Source organism: Chiloscyllium plagiosum, unplaced genomic scaffold (genome assembly GCF_037043375.1).
Source record: "Chiloscyllium plagiosum isolate Xiang-an unplaced genomic scaffold, Cpla_swu_hap1 HiC_scaffold_26, whole genome shotgun sequence".
NCBI lineage: Eukaryota > Metazoa > Chordata > Chondrichthyes > Orectolobiformes > Hemiscylliidae > Chiloscyllium > Chiloscyllium plagiosum.
Genome location: NW_028270164.1, coordinates 32,564,033 through 32,582,150, shown reverse-complemented (window position 1 = coordinate 32,582,150; position 18,118 = coordinate 32,564,033). Strand labels below are relative to the sequence as shown.

At 38.4% G+C, this 18,118-nt stretch overlaps 1 protein-coding gene across 2 annotated transcripts in view; it reads right to left on the bottom strand.

The window, feature by feature from the left end:
• The window catches only part of itpr3 (inositol 1,4,5-trisphosphate receptor, type 3), a 277,430-nt gene that overhangs the window by 125,295 nt on the left and 134,017 nt on the right, over nucleotides 1–18,118 (bottom strand). For both annotated transcript variants that reach the window (XM_043716798.2, XM_043716799.2), the window contains exons 12-19: nucleotides 17,157–17,256; nucleotides 16,201–16,361; nucleotides 11,186–11,327; nucleotides 10,329–10,487; nucleotides 9,248–9,420; nucleotides 7,789–7,908; nucleotides 3,396–3,578; nucleotides 471–722 (exon numbers count right to left, since the gene is read on the bottom strand). In XM_043716798.2, coding sequence (XP_043572733.1) covers nucleotides 471–722; nucleotides 3,396–3,578; nucleotides 7,789–7,908; nucleotides 9,248–9,420; nucleotides 10,329–10,487; nucleotides 11,186–11,327; nucleotides 16,201–16,361; nucleotides 17,157–17,256 — 1,290 coding nt within the window. The remainder of the gene's footprint in view (nucleotides 1–470; nucleotides 723–3,395; nucleotides 3,579–7,788; nucleotides 7,909–9,247; nucleotides 9,421–10,328; nucleotides 10,488–11,185; nucleotides 11,328–16,200; nucleotides 16,362–17,156; nucleotides 17,257–18,118) is intronic.

Here is an 18,118-nt window from a genome sequence, read left to right as displayed (position 1 = left end):
TCTATTAAAGATGGAACAGTTGAAAGTATGAAATCTGACTGCCTCAAATGGTGACAGCTATTATATGAAGCAACCTTTTTTAAATTTTAGCTTTGGCCCTCTTTTATTTCTTTTTCTCAGGCCAACCTGTTATCCCTAACTGCTTTGAAATTAGTTCACTTCATTTCCTTCTGACTCATTCCTGTTCTTATCAAAATCCATTCATTAAGCTACCAGATGTCCATCTGCCCTTGCATTATCTGCTCACACTTTCAACAATTTACCGAGTTAATGGTTTCAGTAGAAGAGTGTTGCTTAATAACAACATACACTTTGCGATCATCACTCGAAGGAGATCCAGACTATAATAACCTATGCTGCTCTATAATTTATAACCCTCCCCAGATTACTCAATTCCTACTCCGAGTTTGTTCAACCCAAGATTTAACAACTTCAAGTAAACATATTCAGGCATACAGAAGTGGGCTTACTCTCTGATACTAATTGTTGTAGGTATTTCAGTCCACAGTCGAGCAAATTTCACTGGCGTTACCAGTTCCTGGGGGTCTCGGTCTACATGGACATGCAACATCAGATTGCAGAATGAGGCCCGTATATCAAATGGTAACGTTTCATCTGCCATGCAGAGAAATATCAACTCCACACTCAGCTGCTTGGAAATTTCATCAATTGCCAAATATTGACGATCTAGACAAATCCTTGCAAAGAGCTTCAGCTGATACCTAAAACATAAAAATTAGGAAATATTAGGAACATTCATTTGTCTCAGCAATGCCTTTCAAATTGAACTTTAGAGGAGCATTTTCGATACCAGTCTCTGTTATACTGTCAACAGTTGTGGAATTTGAGGTTGCCTTGTACTGTGGGTCATATCCACTCAAAATTTAACTGAGACTGTCCAAACAGAACTTTTATTTTATATACAAGTGCAGTAGATGCCCCCTTAGGGAAGCTGTGATGTAACTGTGACCTTAGTAGTCACATGCTAGTACGCTGCTAAAAGGTTAGAACATATCCTGCATGGAGCATATAGCACTGTAACCTTACCATCATGTATCATCTGTTAATAAACATTGCTGTATACTAAATAGAAGTTGATCTCAGCTTGTATAAAGAACCCATAGAAGAGCCAATCAATGCTGTCTAAATATCTAATTTGCTGAGTGGATAAATGTATACAAGATGAAAACAGAGACAAAAGATCAGAGAACAGATGACTGGGTAATATTAGGGATAAAGATCTGTTTTGAATTCTGGACTTAATAAGTCGTTTGTATTTTTAAATTACCCCATTTAATGTAAAATGTAGTAGTTTGGAGAAGGTATGTGATCACTTAAAAAATCTGCCCAAAGACAAGACAATGTGACCTCATGCAAAGTCTGTCCGAAGCCAACATGCTGTGTTCTGTTTGTTATTAAGGCAGGAAATCAAAGTGAAACTTATTGAAAGTGAAGTGCAGGCTTTTAACAATTCAAGACAAAGTAGGAAGAAGCTGGTCCTGCTACATATAGACTCTCAGAGTCGGTCAGACAGATATTTTCTAATTAACCTGTTCAGAAATGTTATGATATACCTCTGGAGCAAGTGAGACTTGAAGCTGTGTGTCCTGGTTAGGAGGTAGGAATGCTATACTGTACCATAGGACCCTCAGACAGACAGATGTGAATACGATCCATTACAGGTGCTGCTATTCCAGTCGGATTGCTTTTGGGTTAACTACCAGAGTGTTAGTGAGGAATTACAATTCAAAGAAATGAGAATTGTGGAGATTAAAAGACTAAGGAGCTGACAGAGCTGGCTTACTACCAGTAGTCTCTTCAACGATGCGCAGATAATTGAGTAAAGGAACATTGTCTAAACAGATATTGCGCATATTTCTATCTGCGCATAGAAAGATTCACCCTGAAGAGATGAGGAGAAGGTTTCAAGTTGAAGTCAACAGAAGCTCAGGGATTTTATATTCAAACTCAAGAGAGTGTGGTGTGATGTCCAAATGTGGTCTGGGATTTTAGGTTGTGAAAAGAAATTACTGGCAAATACCTTTTCTGTGTTTGTTGCCTACTCAGTACTGCTCAATTATCATTGGCTTTAATTTATCAACAAGAGAGGCTGTATGTATAAGAGGTGGTGAAGGAGAGACAGGCAGCAAGTGGGAGGAGCAACAAGTAGGAGACAGGCGGTGATAGGAAGGTTGGCCAGTGGAAGGTTCAGCAAGATGATGGTCAGGGAAGGGAAACAGCAAATGGGAGGGGCAGCAAGTAGGAGAGATGGACTGTCTAGAAGTATTGAGGAAAGAAGCAGTGGGCTGGAGGGTTGGTGAACAGGGGATAAGTATCAAAAATAAATAAGTTGTTCAAAGCTTGTATGCTATCAACAGCTAGTGAGTTATTAAGAGTTAAGTTATTAAACACATTAGTACTGTAATCTGTAAAGATGGATGAGGCATCAATCAAATGTGCTGCTTTGACCTGGATGGTGTTAAACCTCTTGAGTGTTGTTTAGAAATTAACAGGGAATACCTTTTTCAGTGTTTGTTATTCATACACAGGGTTAATGTAGCATGGAAGCTTTGTCACAGAAACTGAATGAGGCAAAAAAACTGTTGCATCTTCTCAGGGAAATGGAACAAATATTTGAAACAGAAAAGCTAAATTTATGGGAAAGGAGCAGGATATAAAAATTAGTTTTGGTTTGTACTAACAACACAAGCATGATGGAATAATGGGTTCTTTCTATGTTGTATATCTCTTATAGTTGATGAGTGAATGCAGTAAAGTGACATCTATGGTAATAGACCAGCAACCCTTTTGTCCTATATTCAAGAAGATTGCAGCAAACTGTTATATTTATAGATGTGGCAAGTTGGAGGCTGGGAACAGATAAAGTGATCCCAAAAGCTGCTAAATGGTTCAAAAAATTAATACTTTTCAGAGATGTGGTTTATATATATCTACACAAAATGTGGTCAACACTTAAAAGCTATTTACTTCAGGGAACATAAACAAATTGAGCTGAAAATAACAGTCACAACACAAAAGAAGTCTAGTATGAGCAACAACAACAGGTATGAAAATGAAGATGTCAATAAAGCAACATTAAAAAATTCAGTAGTTCACTTCTTAAAATGTAGTTTTCTTTAAGATGCCTGTTCCTGTTAGCCAGGCATCCATGCCCCTTCAGAAGGGCAAGCGCTGACAGAAAGGTCAATTCTAGGATTAAATAAATTCTTTAGACATAAAAAAGCAACTTTTACATTTGCCACAAAATAATTACCAAATGACCCTCATAAAATCTAATCATTACATATGGGTTTAAAACACAGTTCACTAACAATTACATACACTACTGCTCCTCAATGCAAAGGTGTACTTTTGCAAAAAATAATGCTAATTACCTGTAATAAGTTAGGACATTTTCATCATGTGTATTACCAGCTCTGGCCTCTTGCGCTAACTGTCTGATGCTTTTCTCCTGAACTTCGTTCATTTTGTCTGTCCAGATCAACCAAACTTCGTCTTCAAAGTATTCCATACTCATATACTCTGGAGACTGAGACATTTCCTTCACTGGCCTCAACCTATAAGCAAAATATGTAACAAAGTATTCAGCTTCTCTGTGCTTTACACTGCATTGCAAAATTAAAACACTCATACTTCTACTCGCATGTGTATTGCATCTTGACCCTCAACAAGTGTCAGAATGCTTTCTAATGAAAGATAGTTCATATTGTATGGGAACACATAGTTGTGTTTCCACACAGCAAGGCCCCACAAACATTTAACAAAAAAAAGCCAGATAATCCTTTGTGACAATGTTGCTTGAAACAGGGATATTAAGGCACTGACAAAATTTACTGTTTTCTTTTAATGCAGACATATCCACCTGAATATATTATGATTCCTCAGTTTGATGTTTTAACTCAACATTTATTCTATTTATATTTCAGTATGTGGTCTTTCAGTTGTAACATACAAGAAACTCTGTGAAAGAAGGTTTTAACTAAATAGCAAACTCAGTTGCAGTTGGTAGTCAGTGACAGCTCTCCTTCAAACTGAGGATGACATTGGATCACCAACAAGGTGACATCCCAGTTATAATGTTCTGATCTGCACCTCATTATTAGTCTCAGAAAATGATCTATTGCAGGGACTTGAAAGCAGAGGTTGAGATGCCTCACAGGAGAAAGTGAGGTCTGCAGATGCTGGAGATCAAAGTTGAAACTTTATTGCTGGAACAGCACAGCAGGTCAGGCAGCATCCAGGGAACAGGAGATTCGACGTTTCGTGCCCGAAACATCGAATCTCCTGTTCCCTGGATGCTGCCTGACCTGCTGTGCTGTTCCAGCAATAAAGTTTCAACTTGAGATGCCTCACATCCTGTTAGTTGTCACAACACCCCACAATGAAATATGCCAAAAATCCATAAGCTTAGCCAATTATGCTGACAATGAATAAGGAGATAAATTTTGCTCATGGTTTGTTCAGGATTTCTGAACAACTTTTATATCTGCCTTCGAATGAACATTATGTTGCTTAGGCAGTTTCTGGATATTATGCATTGTGTCGGATAAATTGAGGTGAGTTCTTTTAGCAGACAAACATGAGAGAAGTGATACTGCCGCTTTGTGAAGGATTTCCATCCATTTTCCTTCACAAAACAGGGTAGGTCCACGTGATGTTGAATCTAGAACATAATCAAACTATTTAATTTGAATAACAAAAACAAGCATGAGACAAAATGTCAAAGTCTCGTATAACTGTGTTGGCAGTGGCATGCAACTACATAAAGCACTCTGTGTTAAATTCTCCCACCTTGCTTACAGTTATGAGACTGTACTAGTCAAATCTTGCCAAATTATCCCTCCATACCTTTCACAACTGTTCTTCAGACTTCAGATTGACTATTTTTCATTATGGTGATCCATACTTTTTGGACTATTTCAAATTTGTTCAAAGTACGTTGGCATCATCTTGTGACTAGGTTCAGTGACTGACTATCATCATACCCAAACTGCAAAAAAACAAAACTTATGGCCTAACAAACCAAGTTTGATTCAGAGATCTGGCTTGTTCAGTATTGTTGTTGGCTGGGATTGTGAGACCATACCTTTGACCTTAGCCCTCATGTTGCTGTAAACCAAAGTTACATTTTAGTACATTTAACCATAATACAGCCAGACAGCAAATGCAGTTAGCAGCCACCAAATAGAATGGGTGGAAGAATCAATCCCATTTTGAGGACTGGACCCCATAAGCAGATAAGGAGGGGCATGTGACTGTCAAATCTGCACTTGGCTGGAGCTCTCCAGCTCAAAGTGATCAGGCAGCTCAATGACTGGCCCAAATACCAAAGCAGTGAGCTACAGTCGCCATATATCCGCTCTGACTTTTCATGTCAGGACTTCTTACTGTTACTATTCGGTAGGTGAGGAGAATAGAAGTCTGATATCAGATATGTAGTAATGAAGGAAAGGATGAGTGATAATCCCCAATTACAGGCTCCTCACTGCTCACAACAAGAATTTTCTCTCTGGGAAAATGCAGCTTGTTAGTCTTGATGTTGAGAAAAGCCTTGCTCAACATCTCACACAATTTCCCAAATTTCTCAACATAGCACACATCATTCAGAGCCTGGGATGATTCTGCTCACTGACACCATCTTGAAATGCACCTTCCTCTGGAGTGACGAGAGTGTCATTTGATTCAGCTAGCAAACTGGGGATCTGATGACATACTCAGAACCTACTTAGCAATCTGGGAAATAAACAAGCAGAGCAAGCACGTACATGCTTCCTTGGGAATGTAATCAAAGTCAACCAGTAATGGTACATTTAGACTTGCTGACATGGAACTGTGAGGAGATGGATTGCTTCTGTCAGTTCCAGAAGAATTGTGTGTTCTACTACTGCCAACACCCCTGCATTGTGGGAGCATCTCAAGGACTGCACTAGCTGCATTGGGACAAATGGGAGTTGAACCAAGTGGGAACTGAACTGCAAGGGAATAGTCAACCAAGGTGAAAGCTGAAGAGCAGTTTGAAGTTGCTGTTTCCTTTCTCCACATCACATTGGCATCTGACATGTAATTGGGCAATATCCCATGTTTTCCCCTTGGAAGTGGTTAAATGTTCATAGTTACCTGAATTGAAGAAAACATACAACTGTAAATTACTGAAACACGTGGACACGACAGACCGCTGAACGGCTCAGCACAGAAAACCTCAAGCTTTAAAAACATTCCAAGTTGCTGGCATAAGTATAAAAAGGTGGGAGAAATAAATAAATGTGGAAGTTCAGGATATTTCTTTACATCTTAATGCTGTAATGGAATATTCCCTCAGTGTATGAAGAGTTATGGAACAAAGGGAGATAGCTGGAGTTAAAATTACAACCTTATGAATGGCTTATTAGGTTCAAGAGGCTGGCCTTATGTTCCTAATAAATTTCCCCTTCATTTCGAGGGATTTTGCTTGCCACGTCTAAACTGAAAGATGGTAATTTTGTTGGATCTTCTTCAATTTGTAAGCAAGAATGGAAGAGACTTGAAAATCTTAGAAAAAACATGTTTTAACTGGCACTCTGCCAATGCATAAACATTTAGGAATAAAACAAATCACAACCACAAACACCTCCCAGACACTCCCAGACTAATCAGGTCAGGTCAATGGCAGCACAGAACTCATTCTACATCTTTAACAATGTGTCTTAACAACAAAAAAAAGCCTGCATAATTATTTGTTGCAATTTACTTTCACGTGTTTCATTATCTGGAGAGGAGAATATCCCCGGACAAGAGGTGTCAGAGCATTATGGAACAGAAAAGTCAACTCAATCTGCTTTGGGGCACAAAGCCCATGAGAAAATCTCATCATGGATCAAATGGCACTGGAGTCATAGAGGTTTACACCACACAAACAGGCCCTTCAGTCCAACTCATCCATACTGACCAGATATCCTAAATTAATCTAGTCCCATTTGCCAGCAGTTGGCTCATATCCCTCTAAACCTTTCCTATTCATATATCCACTCCTATGTCTTATAAATGTTTTATTTGTACCAGTATCCACCACTTCCTCTGGGAGCTCATTCCATACACACACCACTCTCTGTGTGAAAAAGTTTCCCCTTAGATCCCTTTTAAGTCTTTCCCCTCTCACTCTAAACCTATACCCTCTAGTTCTGGACTCCCCCACCCCAGGGAAAAGACTTTGTCTATTTACCCTATCCATGCCCCTCAGGATTTTATAAACCTCTACAAGGTCACCCCTCAGTCTCTGACGCTCCAGGGAAAACAGTCCCAGCCTGTTCAGCCTCTCCCTATCGCTCAAATCCTCCAACTCTGGCAACATCCTTGTTAACCTTTTCTGAACCCTTTCAAGTTTCACAGCATTCTTCCAATAGCAGGGAGACCAAAATTTCTAACCTACTGCAGACTATTTTGCTGCTGTTTTAAAAAAAGGACAAAAGGATTGAAGTATTCATAAATTGGCAACAACAAATCCACTATTGGTGAACAGAATGAGATATTCATTAGAAGTACAAGCTACAATAACTGGAGCAATATTGATTAATTGCAGTAATCAAGAATGCTCTGAAAACAGGATGATATTTATATCAGTTGTTTTCTACAGAATGTTTTTGCTCTTTTCATTCAAGAATGTAAGCTCTATACACAAAGCTCTTTGTTTCATTCAAAATGTGAATCATCTTTGTTCCTTTATAAACCAAAAAGAAACAAGAATATGGTACATCTTTGATGATGCTGCTGAGAAAAGAAGCTGTAACTCACTCAGTTTTTATGAGGATATCTTCATTCTGAGGATCCAATACACACTTGCAAATAAGTTCCTGGGTGACTGGAATGGCAACGTGATTTGACACACACAGATCTGATAAATAATCTAAAAATCTGTTAGAAACCAGAAAGAATTAGTGACAGGTGTTTGACAAAAAATATAGTTTATTTCATTGGCCCTTTAACTCTTCAGATCTTTGTACTTACAGACAATATTATATGGAATGATGCTAACAGCCGCAACACATCTCCTATTTAAAAAGGCAGAGTTCTGCTAGCAAGTAATGATTCTAAGGCCTCTATTGTCACTGTAACTAATGAGCAGTAACATTAGAACTGGCTGCAGTAATTATGACGATCAACAGGCAATACAAAGATGCAGAATGCTTGCATTATGTTGAATAGGTTAATTTTACATTGCAATCCGTATGACCATTTTTGGATGCTATCTATTTTAGCCATGATTTTGTCCACATCATTTCACCATTCACTTCATATCTATGTTGCTTAGACCATCAATATGCATACTTCTGCTTCACACTTACACCTGACTGGTTCAAATCAGCCACAAATTTCAACTCTGCAACCATGAACAGTGAAGATTCATTTTAATTATTTTAAGAATAATTTGATTACATCATATTTTTTTTTTTAAATCCTATCACTTCTGTTTCCTTTCAAAATTAATGGCAGCTAATCCAAGACACAAATTGCATGTTCCATTTACAAGACCATGCAAGACTCAATTACATATGTCAAAACGTATTCAGCTGTTTAAAGTTGCAGGTACTTTCTCTAGTCATACTGAAGTAACTTGCATCATGATTTATTGGGCTAAGTTACAAAGTTGCATTGGGGCCTAAAGCAGATGCTATGGGTTACCTGGAATTTTTGTAGATATCAATAAAAAGCAATGGAAATGAGGTTATTTCTATATGCAGTGTCAGTTTTAGGTCTGTAAAGCAAAACTAAGATTGTAGCCCATCATGTTTTATATCACAAAGCATTTCGTCCAATTATTTGCTTAAGGGCTGAAATAGCTATTTGGAGACATAGTAACCATTCTGTGCCAATAACATTCTAAAAAAATTGGAATAAAGTGAATCACTAATTTTACTTTGGTGACTTTAGTTGAGGCACAAACATTGTGCAAAGCACATGAAGAACTCTCCCATTTTCTTTGAACTGTGTAATGGGACCTTTCGTGTTCACTTGGATAAACAGACTGGGCCTTATTTTAATCCAGCATCTAAAAGAATGTGCCCCTGACAATAAAGCACTGCATCTGTAACCCATTGATGGCTTGATGAATCCCCCCAGGGAGAACCTGCTTCTGAGGCTCTCACAGAATATTTGACTAAACAGAATTCACCCAGTAGCTGTGCTGCAGTTATACATGTGATTAATGTTCACTGAGCAGTTACAGCAATCCTAAAACTGTGGATCACCCTACCTTGGTTCTCGGCTCTTCCTCACTAGTTTGACGAAGGTTTCAACTTCTGTTTTCGTAATGTGCTTTTCTAGCAGTTTTCTGTTGTTGTGGAGTAAAGCTGTAATTGTGTCTTCAGCCAGAATGTCATAGCCAATCTGAGACTGCATCACTCCAAATTGCTTTGCAATATGTTCCTAATAAAGTAACAAAGGGGAGATGTCAAACAAAAGTATCTTTAGTATTATAGCCCCATTTGTTCCAGCCTAGGTTCCTCTCCTTCACAAAGCCTACATGGCAAGAGCCTATGAGTCACTGATTTAGTGCCCTCGAAACCAGGAAGTTTCTTTCTGCTGTACAGGTTTGTACAAATGCAGGAACTTCCTTCCCCTTCCATTAATCCATTAGTGTTTCAAAAGAAACATGCACGTCACAAAATATTCTTTTCATGTGTTGCTTGTGAGGCAGTTTTTATGCATTATTGCTTCAGATCCTGGCTATGCATGGTGTGAGCACCAAAACAGAACATGGGAGATTAGTGTGTCCCAGACAATGTCACAGGTTACACTGCAATGCCTTCCATGGAGAATCCAATTACATTGTCACTGGTTAAGTTAGCAGTATTTTGGTTTATACTAATGCACTACAGTGCCAATCATACAACAGCAGGAGCTGGACGCAGACAGAAAAAGATAGAATACAGTCTTCCTATAATCAATGATGAACTGAACTTTAGAGTGGCGGTACCTACATTTTTCTCTTTTCTTAACTATAAAGATTATAGGGATATCTCACGACCGACAGTGGTGAATTGCAATTATTTCCTGTTAGAATTCCCAAAAGCACTGACAGAAGTAATTGATAATGTCCCTGACACGGTGAGGCAGCAGTGCTAATCACTGAGCCACCGTGCACACACTGCTGCACAGAACAAAATTGTCTTATATTCTTCACTTGGTGTTTGCTTTCCATCTCAGCACTGATAGTTGAAAAACCTTATTTTATACGTCTGCCTCATGTAGATTCATTAAAGAAAGTAATGTCTATTTGAGGTCATGTTTAAGAATTGGGTTCAAGCCATTAAACACAAGTCAGAGCCCCATACCTGGTTTTTCCTGTAATCATCCTGTGAATGTCGAAGTAATCTGTAACAGAGTCGGAACATGTACTGGTATGGTGCATTCTTCTGATCAGCAAGCTCCTCCAACCTTAGCATAGGTCCATCACCTTTATCCAGAAAAGGGGCCTTCAAAATTCCAAATATCTGTGCACAGGAGGCAACAAAGTCAATAATTTTGCCATATTTTCTACATAATAAACACAACATCTACAGCAGAGTATATTCCTTATTCTAATCTTTTACTGCAAGGGATTCTCAGTGGCAGAAGCAATATAAGTGACAAGCTGCATTGGGCCTAATGATTGCACATACATAATCCCAACAGCAGTCATTGGATAACCATCAGGACAGCAGCTTTGCCAGCTTACTATTCATAATGCAAAAGAACTGAGTGTTCATGCTGACATCAGCTATTTGTGCATTAGTCAAAAATCAGGCTTTCCTTTGTGGGTCAGCAACTTACTGCATTAACTCATGTAATTTTATAATATTAGATCCAAAGACTTATTAAGGAAGTGAAGGGGAAATTACTAAATCTGGAGATGTATATGTCTCTGCAAAGGAAAGGGTTATGGTTATGTGATGGTTGTCAGAAATTGGGGGTAAGGGGATTACTTCAAAGTCTAACAAATACATAAATCCTCTTTTTCCTACATTTATAATAAGGTTACTATAAAGATCTCATAATCATACAGGAACTCTAACATAGGCTAACAGCAACCATTGTGTTGACTTTACATGACATGTTTACCATAGGAGCTGCCACACTAATGTTTAGTAGTCCATACCAAATGTATTGTTACATCTACACAAATTCCAAACACGTTATTGATGATAATCACCTGCTTCAGGATGTTTTGTTCTCGCATGAGTTTTTGTCTTTCCCTGTTGGGTTTTGTCATGACAATGTCGAGAACATTCTGACCATTGTCTGCAACCTCCACAACAAAAAAGACAAGATCTTCCAACAATTTGATTGCAAACCTACAATGGACAGAAAAACAACTCAAAATCTTTGTCGTTGATTTCAGTTAAAAAGCACAAAGATCAGGGGAACAACATTTACTCACAAGGAGAAATTTGCAGGGTCTAAATCTATCTCAACCACATCAAATGGGTGTTTTGAGGCTTACATGTATTGCTCATTATACTTGGCGGATGGTAAAACAGTGTAAACAGCTAAATGAGACTGTTACAGTCTCCATTCTCTAATTGTGTCCATCTTCTGTACCTGTTAATGGCATAAATAGCTGATGGAGACTTCTGGAAGTTCTAAGCAGCTGGTCACACTGTCAATTTGGAACATGGAATGTAGCATTTGAAGCTCAATGTGGAATGGAGATTTGGAAGACGTGATTGAGGTGTGCATGGATTAGGCAGCAGAATTTCTGGCACTAACCCTCAAGGTTTATTCACTCCAATATGCTCGGTACATGAAATCATGAGAGCTGTGAAAGTGAAGCGAGAAGCTACAGATCAAGAAAGTTTGGAAGACTATCTCCAACTCACTTGACAGTTTCCAGCAGCTAGTCACACATTAACAGCGATGGGAGAGAGTTCAATCATGGAGATTTCTGGCAGTTTTAATCAGCTAAGTAGTAAATGTGTAAATAGCTGACTGAAACTGCTTACAGGACTGGGATGGCCTGAAGTAAGCAGGATATTTTTTTTAAAAATTGGTAGGCTTTTAACTGCATGAAACACTGAGCATATGTAATACATTTAAAGCAGCTCTTTTGTATTTGTCACTTATAGTAAAGGCAACATGATAAGGGTGAATGATTGAAATAGTATTGAAAAACACTTGTTAAATAGGAATATTTAAAATGTACAACCACTTAATCACAATTTGCTTGGTAGTAGTTTAAATATTATGGTCCAGAAGCAAGTCTAGAAACTAAAAATACACAGCAATCCATGCAAAAGACGGTTAAGTATGTTCACCGGGTGACAGTCCACGTGTAAGTTTTGCAGCCTGTGTTTCACATTTGTGTTGAACATTTTCAGTTGCAGTCCCTGTTTAGTTTCTTAAAAGAGCTGCTTTTAAATTTCTGCTTGCCCAATGCTCCTAGTCTAGGAAGAATGGAAGGTCTCCTCATGTGCCTGCTCCTGGGCTTGTCCAAAGTGGCCATCAGTAGTTGTTGGCAATGGGCTGTGGACAGGATTGTAGCCTCCAACTGTCTGCTCCTCTTCCATGGTTATGTTCACACTCTGAGAGAGGGAGCATGCAGACTCCACCAGTGCAACAGAGGCTTTTAGATTAGATTAGATTAGATTACTTTACAGTGTGGAAACAGGCCCTTCGGCCCAACAAGTCCACACCGACCCGCCGAAGCGCAACCCACCCATACCCCTACATTTACCCCTTACCTAACACTACGGACAATTTAACATGGCCAATTCACCTAACCTGCACATCTTTGGACTGTGGGAGGAAACCGGAGCACCCGGAGGAAACCCAGCAGACACGGGGAGAATGTGCAAAGGTGGAGAGTGGTGCCGGTGTAGTTACGGAAGATCAACTGCTCTACGTAGCCAGCAAAGAGACAGGCATAGCTGGGGCCCATACGTGTGCCCATGGCTACCCCTTCTCTTTGTTGCCTCATCTTCCGCCTCGGAACATTTCAACCCCAGGGCATCAATGTGGACTTCAACAGTTTCCTCATTACCCCTTCCCCCACCTCACCCTAGTTCTAAACTTCCAGCTCAGCACTGTCCCCATGACTTGTCCGGACTTGTCCGACCTGCCTATCTCCTTTTCCACCTATCCACTCCACCCTCTCCTCCCTGACCTATCACCTTCATCCCCTCCCCCCACTCACCCATTGTACTCTATGCGACTTTCTCCCCACCCCCACCCTCCTCTAGCTTATCTCTCCACGCTTCAGGCTCACTGCCTTTATTCCTGATGAAGGGCTTTTGCCCGAAACATCGATTTCGAAGCTCCTTGGATGCTGCCTGAACTGCTGTGCTCTTCAAGCACCACTAATCCAGAATGTGTTTTAACATTGCCAGGTCCAAATTAATTGCTGTTGAACAATCCGATATTTTGATCTGTTTTTACAATGGTTGGAGCAAGACCAGATTGCATTTGTTTTGAAGTGAATCAGCTTGAGTTTCCATACCTGTTGTATCCCAGAATTCAGCTGATTCCTAATTGGATAGTAAAGCCTCCAGATTGCCTCAGACAGAGCAAAATGAAATTGAAAAAACTGAGAGAAAGAAAAGACTGGAGAGAAAAAGGTAATAAAAAACAAATAAGAAAACAAAGTAATCTTCAGAAGGTTAAAGGAAAACATACAATCTTTCAAGGCGATAATGATGTTACTAATAAAACCGATTTAAGGTGATTGCGCAGGGTGAGTCTATATAGCAGTTCTGTTTGCACTGAAATGAAGGCATTTATATCTTGCTTGCTTGATGTATTATGTAAGTAGAATTCCAAAAGAGGATGTTATCCATATTTCATTCAAGCCTCTCTATTTTAATTGTGGATTTGATGCTATTAAGTATCAGGATAGTCTGCAAACAGGATCTAAATCAAATTTACAGCTGTTCTCATATGACCTGTCTCTCTATATAGAAGAATACATATATAAAATTACATTTCCTTTATAGGAGCATGGTATTTTAGGAATAGGAGTAGATTTTTCAGACCCTTGAGATTGCTCCAATCATTTAATGAATTAAATGGCTAATATGTAACAACTCCCTATGCCCATCATATCCCTTATTATCTTGGGTAATCAGAAGCCTATCAACCTCAATTTAATATTAACAACTCTCTAGCATCAATTGCCATTTGTAGACGTGTTCCAAATTTCTAGCACTCTTTACAAGAATAAGTGGCTCCTATTTCCATCCCTGAAAGGTTTGATTCTATATTCAGTATTTGTCTTGCCTACCCCACTCTTTAATCCTCTAAATTCTAAGGAACAGAAACCTTGTATGTGTAACTTTTCCTTGTCATTCAATCCTTGGAATTCTAGTATCATTCAGATACATCTATTCCACATTCACTCCGATATATCCTTGCTCAGATATGTTACCCAGAACTGTTTGTGCTCCATGCATAGTTTAAAAAATGCCCAGAGGCCATGCATAAGGAGAAATGTGGAAACTGCAAAATAGTGAGAATAAATTTAAAACAGTAAAAGGAGCAATCATCCAGAAATATTTGAAGTCACTGAAGTAATGAATTTCTTGTAAACTAATATGGTATCTTTCACTTAAGTCTGCATTCCTTCAAAAGTGACTGGAAATTTAGGAGTTACTACTGTAATGAGTAATGTGCTAATTGTTAAATTTATGTCTGAGATTAAGATCTACAATGAAGTAACTGCCTGGTTAATATCTTCCAGCTTTGTGTATAGGAAATAGAAATGCATTAGCTATGATCTCCCCAGTCTGTAGAACATGTGTTTAGGGCGATGGCTTTTTGTGTGTAGGTATGAGTCAGTTATTTTGAAAAAAAAATTTTGTTAACTTATGTGGATTCTGTTATGCCAAATTAAATACTATGATGTCTCAGAAATTAATGTTTTCTTTGTATGTTGTGGTTTTGAATTTAATAAAGTGTCAGTAATTGATAATTGAGGGTGTAGGTCTAAAAATTTCATATGTTAGCACAAAAACACAACATAATGTTATTAAGCAACTGCATTATCTAATAAAGGAGATAGTGAGAATGAAAAAGCCCCTGAAAATCAAATTAACCCTTAAGAAAATCTGACAAGAAACTGTTGAAAAAATACTTTGGCCACTGCATGGCAGTATTTAATTTCAATCACTTTCAATCAATTTGGAGTCTTATTCATTGTCATTCAAAATAAGAATGCAATACAGATTTGCAGCAGAGCAAGGAAAATATTTTATTAAATGCTGCAGGGAAAACAAATACTTACCAATTGCCAAATATATGTTTTGTTTTAGAAACTCACCAAGCAGAAACAATATACTGAAATAGTTTGCTTTTAACAACTAAACAAAGGACAATCATCCTGTCCCCTCGCCGGGTAGGTACACAGCTTTGGTTTTGCTAACATGAGCAAGCTTAATTATTTTTGCTGTTGTTCAAAATTAAATCTGCCTTGAGCAAGATTGTGATTTTGCCCAACATTAATTTCAAACTTGCCGCAATCACAACTGTAGGATAAGAACGCAAAGATTCACAAACAAGCCATTCATCTAATCTCGCTTAGCTCACCATTTACAACTTTTCTGGACAGGAGAATTAATCTACAATGCCCCAGGATTTTACAATGGAGGCATTAATGGGACTTTCTCCAAATGGATGAAACTTAACTGACCAGTGGGCAACCTTACTCTCTAACCACTGCATTAATCAAGCTAGCTCTTAGGCGAAGGTGCACAGACACAAACACACTACACTAGCCTTTCCAATTTAAGCTTCTTACCACCACTGAACACTTTCCCCAGATAAGTCCAAGTAAAATCAGAAATCACACATTGGGAATCATAGGACTAAACTTGTGAATGACAGTCTTGTGGTATAGCACTTATTACAAATATTCTTTCATACAATGTAAGCACTGCTGGGAAGGCCAGCATTTGTTACCCAGCCTTAATTTCCATTGAATTTCAAGGCCATTTGGAACCAATCATATTGGAGTCACATGTAGGCTGCAATGGATGGCAGGAGTTCCTAAAGGACACGAGTGAACCAGATGCATTTCTAAGACTATTCACAACAGTCACTATTACAGAGATTAATTTTCAATTCTAGATGTGAATTCAAATTAGTCCAGCTGCCACAGTGAGTTTTAAATTCATGTCCATATGGTATCAGCCTGGGCCTCTAGATTCCTTGTACATTACCACTAACTCACTTTATTACCTTCGATCATTATGATTTAAGGTTCCTTGCTCCATCTTTTCAACAATTATCCCTAGGATTTTACTGGCATCATTTGCAAAATCCAAATCCCGAATCTCTGAAACTGGAACAGACACAATGGCAAAGGCTTCTTTGTCTTCCTTACTTGGGCATGTTCCAAGCTAAAATAAAAGAAGATAACTTTTAAAGAATTTACAATTACTTAGGATAGGAATCTAGCCTAAATCTAGAGGCATTTAATGAATTTCAAACTATCCTGCCCATTGATCAATTTAAAATTGTAGATTCACAATGAATTTTACATTAAATTTATGTAAACACTTTCATTCAGCTATGTGATGTTACACAGGCATTGGTAAAACAAAGTACATTTCAAAAAGGAAAGATTTCTTTATGAAACAGATAAGCAATTTCAATAGTGCCATTCCCTTTCATTATATTGATCTTCAAAATATTAATTATCCATTCCCCCCCACTGTACTGGATCACATTAATTCACCAGCATTGAGTACACTCCATTGAACTAACCTAGTTCCTCCTAACCTCATGCCATTTCATGGAATCCATGCTAAATTCAAAGGTTTCTGCAACCCAAGTTAAAACATTCATTCATTATTCAAGTATCATACAAGTTTTAATTACTCCTAGCACACAAATTAAGGTAATTTTGTTCTTTTTCAGCCTCACCAGAAATTGCAATGTAAACAACCAAAATATAACAGTAATACGGGGACTTTCAGCAATACATTCCTCTTATGACATGGATACATTCAGTGAAACTAATTCTGTTTTGTTTTCTGAAGTCTGGTCAGAATTTTATGATTCAGCAAACCTAGTAATCACGCAGAGATTGCTAGCATCAATGTGCTAGCTATTGTGCCACTTATGGCTGCAGAAAACATATATTCTCATTCTAAACTTAAAATTAGGCAAAGGAACCTGAGTGCCATAACTACCATGAGTCTTATTGGCCTCTCTTCATCGGTATCAATAGGAATGTTTGTGCTCTGAATCCACGTATTGGTACAGAGGTGTCGCAACCTCACAAACGAATTTCTGAAACATCAAAAGGAATACTTGTAAGAAGTGACTGGCATGCATACATACAAATACAGCTGTAATATTTAAAATAACAAATTCATGCTTAATAAGGCTGACATTCTCTGTCTAATCGATGAGAAGTCTCTCCCATTTGCCACAGATTTTGGGATATTATAATCATGGTAATCCTCTGCCAAAATAAGGAGAAATGTTGTGAACAGTGACAAATCCCTGATATCCAGCTTCTGTTCTGAGTTGGCAGTTCAGCAATCTGGTGTCTTGTAAAACAGAGATGATGAGTTCACCCATTGGCTTTGACTATGAATGAATCGTGGAGACACACACATCCCACCATGATTTTCAGCCTATTTTCATAGAACATAACGGGCAATAGCTGAATGATTCCTCAATATATAGGTGCATTAGTCAGGGGTAAATATAGGACAAGAAAGTAGGGGAATGGGTGTGGGTGGATTACTCTTCGGAGGGTCGGTGTGGACTTGTTGGGCCGAAGGGCCTGTTTCCACACTGTAGGGATTCTGTGATTGAATATGCACTGTGGGTGACTGTCCAGGAAAACAATCATGGCTCTATGATCCCTAAAGAATTTCAGTTTAGATCTGGTCACCTCTTGATGCTTATTGAGAGGGTAAAATTGGTTGTAAAGGGATTAGGAATATGCAGAAGAGAAATAAGATCAAGTGCACTGGAATTTTATGAAGCCAAATGTTCTCCATCTATGCAGTATAATGCCCTAGCAGGAATTATTTCCTTTATTGAGTCCAAAGACAATGGCTTTGAACAAATGAGGAGTAAAACCTGGAAATAGTTGATGTTAGACTTTCCTGAATCTTCACATTTTTCTCTCAACCTTATG